Genomic DNA, 14,115 nt, shown 5'->3' with positions numbered 1-14,115 from the left:
CGCCCATCTCCCATAGACTCCATTTTAATCAAATAATTTAGAATTTTAAAACTGATTTCCTTTTTCCCTTTAGTAATAAAACAGTACCTTGTAATTGATTCCAACTAAGATATAAATAATCCTTATTGGATACAAAACAATCCTACTGGGTTTAATTAATGTTTTATTAATTTTTTAGTAGACTTAAGGTATGGAGATCCAAATTATGGAAAGATTCCTTATCCGGAATACCCTTGGCCCCGAGCATTCTGGATAATGGGTCCTATACCTGTACTGTGAATCAGCATTTTTAATTATTTTGCATTTATAATGAAGTTTTTCATCAGTAAAATTCTCAGTGGTGAATTTTCGTGCATCTATAATTATGTTTTTTGGCAACTTCTGTAGCAAAACCAGGGCATGCAGAGGGACAGCATAATGGCTGGGTTTACAACCCCTTTGAAAACATTAGGATCATTTCTAGAAAGTATGATAGGGGACAGTTCATGAAAATGTTTTATTTAGGGGTGCAATGAACACAATAGTCCAGAACTGTTATTTCTGACAGTAATATAAAATATGGCTGAACACATTTAAAGGATCTCTGCTTCAAATGACTGTTGTGCCAACTTGAATCATTTCCATATTTTAATTTTACTGGCCATTTTTTGCATAAGCCAAATAAACTACAACATGTCCAATGTGCAGTTTCAAATGTTCAAATGTATGGGATGGGGATGGATCCAGGGCTATTTGGGCGACAAGTAGGGTACTATGAACCAAATTATAGATTGGGGCTCTTATGCCTTTAGTTAAACCACAGCCCAAAATGTCAGTTACATTATGCATTTGCCCTACAGGGCATGAAATCTGTTATTCCATTTTTGACTCATAAATCACCCAAAAATATTCTTCCTGTGTAATGTGGCCTAATTTCTGCCAGGGCCTTGCCAGTAAGTTGAGAAGTGAAATAAAACACTCATTCATATATGGCTATAATTTTAATCTGCCCTGGTGATGTGACATTATGCCAAACAGGTGACTGTGGGCCACATAAACCCCTGCCAACTCCACTCTCGCCCCACTCTGTGAGGGACCTGAGAATCACACTCTCATGTCACTTGGGGCCTTGGGGCTTCTGACTGCAGTAACCCCTGTATACCCCTAATGGTGGCCCTGATCTTTGGCTTCATATCATGGTAATCAACTTCAGCATCAACTATTTATATAGTGGGGTATCTGTCAGGTTAGCTACATTACCATTGTAATAATATTAATTTGGTATACTTAATGTTAAATATTTGACATTAAAGAATATATCACACAGCTTGATATGCAAAAAAAGTTGTGCAGTAACAAACGTCCCCGCCACACTTTAATATATACAGTATATATAGACAATATATACATATATACAGACAATACATGTCATGCTATGTGTCTCTTACATACAGCATGAAGCAACTTTTTAGCTCTTTTTAGGAAACTTTTCCTGTGGGAACCGAAATGCTGGATCATACTGCTGACTTTCACAAATGTGTCGTTTTGTGTATTTGCTGTTTCTGGAGGGGATTTCAAGTTGGTCAACATTTTTGTTATAATATACTCAGCCAATAAAATTACCTAATCTATATTTTCTTAAATTTTATGTTTAGTATTTAAACGTATAATTTTCTATAGTACCCCTCTTGTTGCTAGTGGAAATAATATCATAATATGAACATTCCCACCATCTTTCAGGTATTATTATAGGCAGAAACATGGAACGTAAAATGTTCTTTAATTTAGAAGCAATAGCCATGCCCCAATAAATGAAAGCCCTTACAGCCCTGCAAACTTTGTTGTACTTGTGTCTGCAAATATGTTGTCAGGATAGAATTTAAAATAGTCAGAAAAAGGTAGTAATCCGGCATCTTCTATAAGCTCAGCTATATGCACTGAGTGAGAGAATACACAATATGACATGGATCTATATTATATTCTTGAATATTGTCTTTTATAGTAGTTTGCAAATACTGATCAGAAATACTGCATCACTAGCATCCTTTCTGCCATACACTGCCATACAAGGGGCACTGTCTTGATATAGAGAAGACTATGCAAGTAGACAGCATGATGCTATGATTAAACCAAGATTCAAAAAAAGTGACTGGATTTTGTCACTATCCCGATATCCAAGCAATTGTTCCAGTAAATATTGGACCCATAAGGCAATAAATATGTTCTTTGTTCCTCTGTGTGCTTCTGATTTGCAGACTTCTGGAATGTGCCCACTTTTTGGAGAAGGGCTGACAAATTCTTTTGGTGGAAAGGAGGAAGGTTCTGTCAGATGGAAAATGTCTGGATCCCAGCGCCTGTTGCCTATGACTGTGATCACAACCTCCAGTGCCTCAAGCTCTTTTGGTGAGTCTCACTTCATAAGCTGTATAATCCTTAAGCAATATAAGAAAATAAATTAATTCCTATACTGAGACGTTAAATGTCCCAGAGCTGCTGAGTGTGACTGATTCACTTGCAAACATTGACCAGCTGGGTGACACGGCATTCTTCACACATCACATAACAGCACCAGTGGAAACGGCAGTTGCAACGTTCTCGCCGGGTCTGCATCAGTATATTGTGTCCTCGGCCGCAGCAAAGGCTGGCACAGTTGTCCATCTGCTGGCTTGTTTTGTTGCACACTCGCCCTTGAGTGCCCGGGGAATCCACTCTGGGATCCTTTTCACAGAAATCCGGAGACTTCTCAAAATACACCAGCTCCTTTGCCAAGCGTTTCTTGTTTAACCGTGGGTGAAAGGCCCCACTGTTCTTGTTCCTCGAGTTAACAAATACAGCCCGCTGGAGCTTGTCCCGCATTAGGGTACCAACGGCTCGGAAATCAGGGGTCACATGCCAGCAAGTCTTGAACTGGCAGCTACCAGATGTCCCATGGCACTTGCATCTACGTTTCATGTTCTCTGTGACAGCCTGGCAAAAACAGTAATAACAGAGTACACTGGTGAATTAAAGCAGAGTCTGCTATGAAATCTACATCCTACTACTTACACTAAGGATCCAGCTCTACATTTTTCATAGTGTTTAGAGCAAATCAAATCAAACTAATTTCTGATACATGAGGGGTCATTTACAGCAGGAGTGTAAGTGCTCTAAGGGACACAAGATCAGGCCCCTTAGTGATCATTCAGCAAGTACTTCTTCCCCCAGCCTGGTTGCAGTCTACACCTAAGACCTGATAAAATAATCTTGTTCAAGGTGCAGGCAGTGGCATCAGGGGGCACAGACCTACCCTTTTCTTAAGGCTTAGGCCAGGAAAAGAGTTGGAGAGCAACACAAGCATGAAAAATGTACCTGGGGGTGCCAAATGTGATTGGCTGTGTTTGACAGTACATCTGGTTTTTATGCCCATAAGTCAGGAATTCAAAAATAAGCACCTGCTTTGAGGCCACTGGGAGCAACATCCAAGGGGTTAGGACAGGGTCTGTTGCAGCCTGGGTCCTCTGACGCCTACATGCCTCCCCCTACCTGTCCCTCTTGAATGCATCACTGAAAACACAGGCAGCATTGTATTCAAGGACATAGCTGCAGGCCTCTGAAAAGATGCTTGTTTTTTACATAATGCTTTAAAGGGGTGGTTCACCTTCATAATAAAATTTTCTCCACTAAACAAGCATTTTTTCAATATACAGGTATGGCATCCCTTATCCGGAAACCCGTTATCCAGAAAGTTCCAAATTACGGAAAGGCCATCTCCCATAGACTCCATTGTAAACAAATAATTCTAATTTTTAAAAATGATTTCATAAATAAAACAGTACCTTGTACTTGATCCCAACTAAGATATAATTAATCCTTATTGGAGGGAAAACAAGCCTATTGGGTTTATTCAATATTTAAATGATTTTTAGCAAATTACAGAAAGATCCCTTATCCAGAAAACCCCAGGTCCCGAGCATTTTGGATAACAGGTCCCAAAACTTAATGGAGATACAGTACAGGAGATATGAACTTGCATAATGGCAACGGTTCCCCTTTTACATGCAGTTTGGCCACAGTCTGCTTCAAATGCTGATGCAGTCCAGTAAATAGAAATCTATACTGTATGACTGACGATGGGACATGCGCATCAGCCCTTGAAGCACTTTCTGCCCAAACTACCTATGACGGAAGACGCACTTAAAAGGACCAAGAAAAAAAGGTGATCCTGTATTGCGGTCAATTTGAGTTCATATCTCCTAAGCCATTCATTTTTGGCAATGCATATATATATATATATATTAGGGATGCACCGAATCCACTTTTTTGGATTCGGCCGAACACCCGAATCCCGAACCGAATCGTAACCCTAATTAGCATATGCTAATTAGGTTACAGAAGGGTTAAATCTTATGGAAGGGTTACATTTTCAACTTCCGTATTTACGCGTCAAAAAATTATGTGATTTTTCGGGTTCGGATTTGGTTCGACCAGGAGCATGGATTCGGCCGAATCCAGCCAAAAAACTTGGCCAAATCCCAAACCTAATCCTGGATTCGCTGCATCCCTAATATATATATTTATATTAAAAAAAAGATTGTTTAGTGGAGAGAAAGCCATATACAAATTTTATTATGAAGATGAACCACTCCTTTAAATATAGTAAATGAGCAATGAATAACATTGCTAATGTCATTCAAGATTCAAGATTCGAGATTCAAATAACTTTATTAATCCCAAAGGGAAATTGCTTATGCTCGGTTACAGGTGCTCACAGTTATCTAAGAAAAAATAATAAATAAATAAAAAAACCTTCATAAAACAGTAAATACCAACTTGTAGAAAACCACTGGTAGATATTGCACAGTAATCAAGTATATGTATGCAATCTAGACCTATACTATTGTATGAAATCTTGAATTTCATATTTTATTGAGAAGTACTATTATAAAACATATAAAACATATTATTTATGTAAATAAGTATCAATGCCCTGTTGTGAAACAATCAGTAAAAAAATCCACATACATTTGTGTATGAGTTACAGAGATGCCCTTTATATTATGATCACTCTCTGTAATTGAATCTTAATACCACACACAAACCATTATTTTCTTGTAGAATATATAGTGAATAATGTACCCCCTGTTGTAAAATATATGGATATTATAAGTCACCGACGAGTTCCATGGCCATGTAAAAGCGTGGGGCCAAAGGCCGAGTGCTTTTATACAGGTCATGGAATTCTAAGGTAACTTCTAATATTCTCATATTTTTCAACAGGGGGTACATTATTTATTATAATACACATAGTTCAGTGAGTGATGTGAAAGAAATGACATCACTAAGCACTGTTTATAACTGGTGACATCACTAAGTTCCTTTAATAGGATATAATTTGCAAGATATTCATGACTCTTGTTTATAATATATTTATGATACATGAATATCCTGTAAACTTTATCCTTATAAATGGTGCATTGTGGGTTTTTCATTATATATTTACTGCTGACATATTTTTTGCCACAGAAATATTTATAAAAAGCAGAACCTAAGCCTAAAAATGGTTAAGTATTTTAATGGAGATAATTGAATGAATTAACCATTTTAAGCAATGCCCTAAGACTGTCCTCTGTGGCAATTAAAGAGATACTGACGCCAGAAATGAAACATTTTTTACATCTATCATAACATTGTCTTTGCATGCTATTTATAAATTTGCCATAAAAGTATTTGCCCCATGCTTTTACACATCTGATCCCCCATGTTCCTCTCTGAGGGACAGTCAGGTCGGCAAAACAGTCAGGTTTAGTAACAATTATTAACTAAAGGATCCCTATCAGTGAAAAACGATCAGCATGATTTATAGGTAAATTTAATATACATTAATATTTTGAAAAGTAGTTTTTTAGTGTCAGTATCACTTTAATAGCCTATGTAGCTGTAATAAATATATTCACTGTTGCAGTTCTTATATATTAGAGCCTTTGCTGTTTGCCTAAAGCTAAGAATTTGACGTTGTATGGCTGATCTCAATCATAGATATAAATGCAAATAAGCTTAGGAACATTCTTTAATCAGAATCAGTGATATCTGCATACATTGCCAACTTTTTTTCAGCAAATTTATGGAAGAGAATTTCTATTAAATAATTGCCTAAATAATCTATTACTGGACAATGAATTGTTGTTCTCAGTAGACATTATATCCTACCTGACGTCCCACACGGTTGTTATGAATTCTCATTCTTGCATGAATATCCCTTGGAGACTCCCTGGAGTCTAGAAAGTCTCTGGAGAATTTCTCCCCAAACTCCAGCTCATGCTTGCAGCCTCCCCACTCCCAGGTATCCTGTGGGCTGGGCTCTGGTGTCTCTCGAAGAAGTGGGGTCAAGTCCCTAGGGAGCCCCTTGACTTTAGACAGAGCTTGGAGTTGCAGCTGATTCAGCTTCAGACGTATCTTCTCTTCTGTACCTCGCCTTTTCCACTCACACCCACAGCCCTGAAGCTTGCCTAGACTACAAGCTGTAGCAACTGAATGCATTACGCCAGCTGCCAGTAGAGAGAAGGCAAAGGCACTCTCCCGAAATCCTAATGAAGAGAAAGGAGAGAATCCTGAATGAAAGAATACTTAATTAGCCATTTGTAAGTTGCCCTTATTTAGCCCTGTTAGAGAGATGCTGTGAACCTGAATATTGATTTGCAAAACGAAGGGATGCCATCCTTCATTATCAGTGTAGTGACATTTATATATGAAATAAATAAATATATATATATATATATATATAAATATATTTTGAAATAAACATTTCCCTTATGAGATATCCCAGAGTTCAGGTTGTCTTGAGCTACCTTCTAACAGCAGCAAAGATCCAACACCAAGTGCAAGCAAAGTCACAAGGTATATATCTAGTATAAGTAAATCTAAAGCAACTGGATTTGCTAAATAATCATTGAAGTGTTACCATGACCTGGATGAATGAAAATCTTCATAGACATATCACAAGGTATATGTTTTCCAGTGTAGTAAAGAGTGCAGAGATCTGTATATTGGGGAGACTAAATCACCACTCAGTAAGAGACTGACAAGCGGCGGGAGCAAGGGAGCGTGGACTAGGGGTAGGCAGTAGAGGTACCTGCATGGAGCCCCCCCCCATCATTGCACCCTAGGCAGCTGCCTCTTCTGCCTACCCCTAGTTCCGGCCCTGCTCAGTGCTGAGTGGGCCCAGGGTCTTTTCGGGGCCATCTCAAGGGACCTTACCACACCTGCCTACAATCCATCTCTTTGGAAGTGGAAGGAAGCTGGTTAGGAAGGAGCAATTGTTTCTTCTTGACTATTGCAGGGAGGACTTGAAAATACTTCTGTGGAGGGCGGGGCAAAAATGCCTCTGCTGGTGAGAGGGCATCAAAAGTTCATCTGCTAGAGCCCCCCAAAAAGTTCCTCTGTCACAGCTCCTAAAACACAACTTACATCACTGAATAGATGTTGGTGGCTGTATTACCCTTAACAGGGAATTACCTATCACTAATTTGAACTGAAGAAGCCATTCAGTGAATGTTTTCAAGATTACTCAACAAGTCCAGTTGCTTAATAATTATATTTATATCATTAAGACTTGCATTTCTGTTGTTCTAGTGACACATTTTTCCATGTAGGCAGTGGCGCACCTAGAACTAGACACGATCCTTCTTGTTAATCTTTGTCACAAAAGTGAGTGGCAGTGTTTACATTGCAGAATGGCATGGGTATGGGGGGCACCATACAGCATTGCCTCCAGGCCCCCCACAGTCATGGGGTCTGCTGCACCACTAGCAGTTGCGCATGTAAGCAATATCACAGGTAAAGGACAGCAATATTTGCAAACACCTGTAACCAAACTTAAATAGGTGAGACTTTGGTGGTAAAAAAGTTGAGAATGCCTGGTCTATACTCCCAAGCCACTGGAGTGAGGGAACTAACACTGTTGCTGGACTTGAGAAACTGATAAAAACTAACAGGCCATGCAGAAATGTTAACTTACCCCTTGTTATTAAGGTGATAATGATATTTTTTTAATGCTACTTTCCCTTTACTCTAAGGATGAGGGCCCCCCAGGGTGATTTGTCACCTGTGGAAAATGAATCATCTCAAGTGCCTTTGCTACCAAGCAATGTGTTTTTCATTGTACTAGTTACTAATGTAACTTGTCACCCGCAAGTAGTGACAGATCTCCCCTTGTGCCATCACCCTAAATGGAAACATGAAAAAAATGTCTCCAAAATACCTGGACAACAAAGTCAGATCTTCAGCCTTGTTTGAGACTGAAAGGTATGTGAACGGGGAGAATGGGAGCATCATTTAATGTAATTCTGAATGCTGTCCCTAGAAATGTTTATAGCAACCATGCAACATAACACCAGCAACCTATCTAAATCTAACCATTATTTTCCAAAAGCTTAAGCTGCCCTAAAACAATTATATATCTCCTGTTGCAGCAGCTGTGAAATTGGATTAGCAAGGTTTTTTAAAAAATGTCTATCAACAAACAAAGACCTACAATTGAGCTCTGCTTTTTAAACTAAACTACCTGCAGTAAGCGTGCAGGAGGCCAAGACTCAATGAAGTTTCTACATGTAGTTGGGAATTTCCCACCTAAAGCAGCTGTGATCCACCTTCTCCCCGGTGCCTATGGCACCCTGAGCTGCAGTTCCCTTTTTTCCTGTTTCCTTGGCCCTTGTTCAATATGCTGTAAGGCTGTTTCCTATTGCTTGGGAAAGATGTTTCTCTCTGTAATTGGAATTCAGTGTGAGTCTTATCTTCAGCTCTGTAGCTGTCTTGAACTACAACCTCCTGCATCCTCTGGCTGTAATGAATGTCTGCTGTTTGGCTGGACAGCTTATTAGGTTAGTAATGGAAAACTATCAAGTAAAAAAAATAAATCAAGTAATTTGGGTAGTGAATTGCATTTCTGTTCACTTAACATGGCTCGCTCTCAACCACCCTTTAAAATCCATAAGATTTGGGTTTTTAGGAATCAAAAACAGCTGTAACACATAATGGTCAGTACTGTTAACTAAATTCCATGGTCAGTTGGACAATCTGGGAAGTAAGTGACACATTTTCACATCATAGGCATGGTTATTTGTCTATGTCTATTTATTAGGTTTCATGAAATCCTTACAGCAGCTCTCATACATTTGTATGTTCTGTGCATCCAGTTAACAACACCTTCATACAGTATTGCCATCCTTTTAGCATTGCATTGCTGTTCTGCTTCAAAGTGTAGCAGAGGTAGTAAAGTATTGTACATTTGTAGTTCTGTGCAGCACTGAATCCAGTTAACAATGGACATTCCCACAGTTCCTAAATGCAAATACCCTTTCTCAGACAAAGCCCTGATTTGTAGAAAGACCAAGATGGGGACATATGGAGAAATAGCCCTGCTCCTTAATCTGTACTATGCAGATGGGGCATATCTATAAAGGTGTGCTAAATAAATGATGTATTTATAAAGCTCCTTTCTTAATTATGCTGTAGTTGTGTTTTTTTTTTGCACAGCTTTATAAATGTAACCTGTATGTGATGATAATATAAAAGAGCCCTTACATAGCACTTTGCTCACTCTGACAGGCAGGAGTTTTGACAGGTGCTGGGGATATTTTGTGTCCTTAATAGCAGCTGTTTGAGGAGCACCGCAGACTTTACTGTGAAGCAGCTCAGGTTAATTCCCTTAGGGAAAGGAAATTCTTTAAACACAAATTCCTGTGTTCATTTTTTACTGTTTTGTGGTTTTTAAATTGCGGTCTATTCCACCAAAATTGTGAAGCTTAGTCTGGAAACCAGTGGCCACTGGAGAAGGCTGATGTGGGTCCTTGGAGATGTAGTACAAGATCCTGCACTTGCCTATCTCTAGATGGATTCAAGACTTGCCTAAATATATTATTAATTTGTAAACTGGATTTCTAACCCTGGTGGGTTTTTTTTCCCTAGGAAGGAATTGTTGGAAAAAAAACTTCCTAGAACTTGTGCACAGATGAAGAATCACATGTGCCACAGCCTCTAAGCTATGAAACCTATAAATCACTTCAAACAGAAGCTTGGTTTTCCAGAGGATGCACTGTGACTCACACTAAACCTGCTCCTGGTTTCTGGGTGGCAGAAATTCTTTTGGCTGGAAATTCATTTGAATTCAGCTTTACTGTGATGTGCCAAGAGTTTTGTGCCAAATTAATCTGAGCTATGTGCCTTGTGTACATGTACGTAAGCCCAAGGAGCAGCATGAGGGTTTATATCTGTTTTTACTTGTGTTTTGCCATAGACACGAACAACCTATTGTAATCATCTCCTCTTACTGCCTGTACAAAAAAGGGGCCAAGACCCCTCAGAACTTTCTGTCAAATGATATAACAAAACAAAATACACTTAGGGGGAGATTTACTAATCCACGAACAGAACGAAAGCGTCTGAATGCGGTTTTTCGTAATGATCGGTATTTTTTGCGACTTTTTTGTTGCCGTCGCAATTTTTCGTATGTCCCGCGATTTTGTTCGTCACCGTCGCGACTTTTTCGTATAGTTTCCACAACTTTTTCGTCGCCGTTGCGAAAAAATCGGATTGGTTTTTCCGCCGTTGAGTATCGCGACAGTGACGAAAAATTTGCGCAAAATAAGATAAAGTCGTGCAGGCGACGAAAAAGTTGCGACAAATACGAAAAATCGCGGCGGCGACGAAAAAGTCGCAAAATTTTCGTTTCCAATGTGATTTTTTCCCTTTCGGGATTCGGATTTGTGGATTAGTAAATCTGCCCCTTAGTTTTAGTTATTTATAATGGTATTAATGCAGACCCCCACCATCTAACAAGCCTGTCACTAATATACTACAATGGTTCCAAAACTGTGGGGCTAACGGATGGCTTGGAACCTTGGAGGCAAGGTACTGCGCCAAGGCTGAACCTTTAACTGGGACCTGAACCCAAAAAGTCTGGCAACCATTGATATATTACAGTATATAAAGCTGATAATCAATTAAACTGTAACTTCATTTGCCGCTAGCTTATTCCTCAGAAAGGTATAAAATTGCAAGTCAAAATTGCTAGGCAATCAAAAAGGTTTCTGAACCTAAACAGATGCACTTCTTGTTAAATTACATCTTAAAGTGATACTGATCCTATTAAAATTGATAGGACCTTGTCAGCAGGCAAGCATTGCCAACTTTAGCTAGTGGAGTACAAATCTAAATGGAATGGTACCACCTTCAGCCCATTGGATCGTGTGCTTCATGCCATCTAGGCTGTCAGTGTAAATACCACAGACTGGGCTTGAGGTGACTTGCGGGCACTTTCACAGCAAAGAAGGTCTTTATGTCACTCCTATGCCAACATTTGCGCTAACATAACCCATTAATAAATTCTGCAGTATGTACCTCTCTTCAAAATAGCGCTGTCATGGGGCATTTTACCCATGGTCTCCAATGTGGAGCAATTCCACCGTTGCCCTTTCAGCTGGTGCTGGCATTCGTGGATAGCGATCTGGATTCCCTGCAGAGCTGAGGCTGTGACATCCGGGTTACGCACACACAGACCCATCTGACGTTTGCTCAAGCCAGGTAATGTCAGACATACAGTGTTGGGAGTCAGGATAGGGTCATTTGGTAATTTTAGACCCAATATATCGTTGCACAGAACTCTGGTGAGAGAAAAATTCAAAATACAGTAAGCTGAGTAAAGAATCAGAAAAGAACACACCAAATAATACACTTACTGTGCATAAAGTAAAATATTTCCCTATAACGTACAAGAGCCATGAGCATCTTCATTATTTCCATATAAACAGTGCTTAGTGATGACATCATTTATATTCAGTGCTTAGTGATGTCATTTCTGCCACATGACTCACTGAAGCTTGTGTACTATAATAAATAATGCATGGGACCTGTTATCCAGAATGCCCAGGACCTGGGGTTTTCTGGATAAGGGTCTATCAATAATTTGGATTTCCACATGTTAAGTCTACTAAAAATAATTTACACATTAAATAGACCAAATAGGATTATTTTGCCTCCAATAAGGATTAGTTATATCTTAGTTGGGATCAAGTACAAGTTACTGTTTTATTATTAGAGAAAAAAAAAGAAATCATTTTTAAAAATTCGAATTATTTGCTTATAATGGAGTCTATGGGAGATGGCCTTCTCAAAAGTCGGAACTTTCTGGATAACAGGTTTCTGATCCCATACCTGTATCTGTCAGAATTCCATGACCTGTATAAAGCACTCAGCCTTCAGTGGTGACTTATAATATCCTATATTGTAGTGAATGCAGCTCTACAGTTAGTAGTTTAAATTATTATCTGGTTGCTCAGAATGGCATTTAAACCACAGTATGGTTGTCCTTCCAGCAGCCACTGGGTCTGCTACATCTACTGTTAGAACTTAGAGTAGACTAGTATTTAATGATTACAAGTTAGTGCACACCTCATATAGAGGGCCAGGTTCAATTTGACAAAAACTTATCTTCTCATTCAATTCCAGATTTCCCCATAGATCCAGATGGAATTCAGTAAGAAAAACTTATCTGTTTATCACATAAAAGCTCTTTTAAAGCTCGTTTAGTGTGTTATAGAATGGCATTTCTGTGCAACTTTTTAATTAATCTTAATTATTTATAGCTTTTCATTTTTCTCCTTATTCTTCTGACTTTTTTTTAGCTTTTTCAAATGGGGGTCACTGATGGCGGCAGCCAAAAAAATATTGCTCTGTGAGGCTGCAATTATATTGTTATTGGTACTATTTAGACTGTATTTTTCAATTTAGGTCCTGCCCTGTTCAAATATCAGTCTCTCATTCTAACCACTCCCTGGTTGCTAAGGAAATTTGGTTCCAAACTGTAGAGATGCTGAGTAAAAAGTGAAAATAACAGCTTTATTAAAAAATTAAAAGCTAACTGAAAGCTGGACAATCCCTTTAAAATCTATGGGCAATAACTGGAACTGGATTAGTTTAAGGATAAGTTTTCATGTGATAAACCCAAAGTTTTCCCATTCATTTGACCCAACTTGTTTTCATTTTAAGTTACTGTCCTGATGTGTGTGGTGTGCTGAATGCAAATACATTGTGAGCCTAGTGTGAGCCTATTAACCTCTTTCCAGCTACTCTACACTTGCTGCTTGCATTACAAAAAATATAAGCAAAGTACAAGTAGATTTGCCTGCAACAATTTTCATGTGAAAATCTCAGATCCCACAAGGAAACAAGAATGTATTAGAGCCAATGATGACAAATTCTCTTGACCTGTGTCAAGAGAATTTTGGTCTGGGTGTGTTGAATGACCTGTGTCCTTAAAGAACACTGGATTCTCATTGGAAACAGGTTACAACATAGTCAGATATATTTAGTAAGCATTTTTTTAAATGATCAGCCTAAATAGCACGGCAATGCCAAACTCAGTGTCTGCAGATAATAAAACTTCTTTATAATACAAAACCCGGAGCTTGGGAACCATTTTATTGTGTGATTCTACATTTTGCTACTGTTCGGCTATCCCAAGAACTTCTGTTATTCAGTGTGGTATTAACATATGTATAAAAGCATGGCTCAAATGTGTTAAAGGGCCCCGCACTGGTGAACCTCAGGTTACCCAGCTGTGCACGTTGTGAGTAGAACTGAGTACTCTCCACTCAAGATATTGCAAATCTGAGAACAACAATAGCTGATTTGTTTTCCAATATTAAATAGGTTAATATGAGTATTGGCTATTACGGTCATATGAAAATATATCACCCACAGTGGTGTTACTACCCACTGTGTGATCACACCGGGGCCCACACTTCCTTGGGGCCCACTGGCGCTGCAATAAAGCATATCACGGGCGACAGCGGAAAGTTTTCGACCCACTTGTCTGGATTTCGAAGGGGGGTAGGGCCTGTGGGAGGGCCTGGGTGCACACTCTGTACTCAGGCCCAGCCGTGGCATAGTTATGCCACTGATCCTCCAGCCCTAATAACAAATTCTTAGTTCAAATCATTTTGGTTATATGCTTTTAGTAAATTAGCTAGTTTACCATATTCAGCATAAAGCTGAATACACGCAAGGGGACATTTATAAAGTTGTGCACTGAGCTGTGCATATATGACAGTATTTGTGTTGACATGCACTCTCTATAGTTGAGATTGGCTGCCTTCCTCCTCT

The 14,115-nt window shown here is 39.0% G+C and overlaps 1 protein-coding gene across 2 annotated transcripts in view; it reads right to left on the bottom strand.

Moving 5' to 3' along the window:
- Positions 1–482: 482 nt before the first annotated feature.
- wnt10b (Wnt family member 10B) overlaps positions 483–14,115 on the bottom strand; it is a 41,210-nt gene continuing 27,577 nt past the window's right edge. The window contains exons 3-5 of one of the 2 annotated variants that reach the window (XM_012957324.3): positions 11,353–11,615; positions 6,166–6,542; positions 483–2,946 (exon numbers count right to left, since the gene is read on the bottom strand). In XM_012957324.3, coding sequence (XP_012812778.1) covers positions 2,488–2,946; positions 6,166–6,542; positions 11,353–11,515 — 999 coding nt within the window. In that variant the 5' untranslated portion in view covers positions 11,516–11,615 and the 3' untranslated portion in view covers positions 483–2,487. The remainder of the gene's footprint in view (positions 2,947–6,165; positions 6,543–11,352; positions 11,616–14,115) is intronic. The other variant, NM_001079303.1, reaches the window with a different exon arrangement.

This window comes from Xenopus tropicalis, chromosome 2 (genome assembly GCF_000004195.4).
Source record: "Xenopus tropicalis strain Nigerian chromosome 2, UCB_Xtro_10.0, whole genome shotgun sequence".
NCBI lineage: Eukaryota > Metazoa > Chordata > Amphibia > Anura > Pipidae > Xenopus > Xenopus tropicalis.
This window is presented reverse-complemented; position numbering and strand designations above follow the sequence as displayed.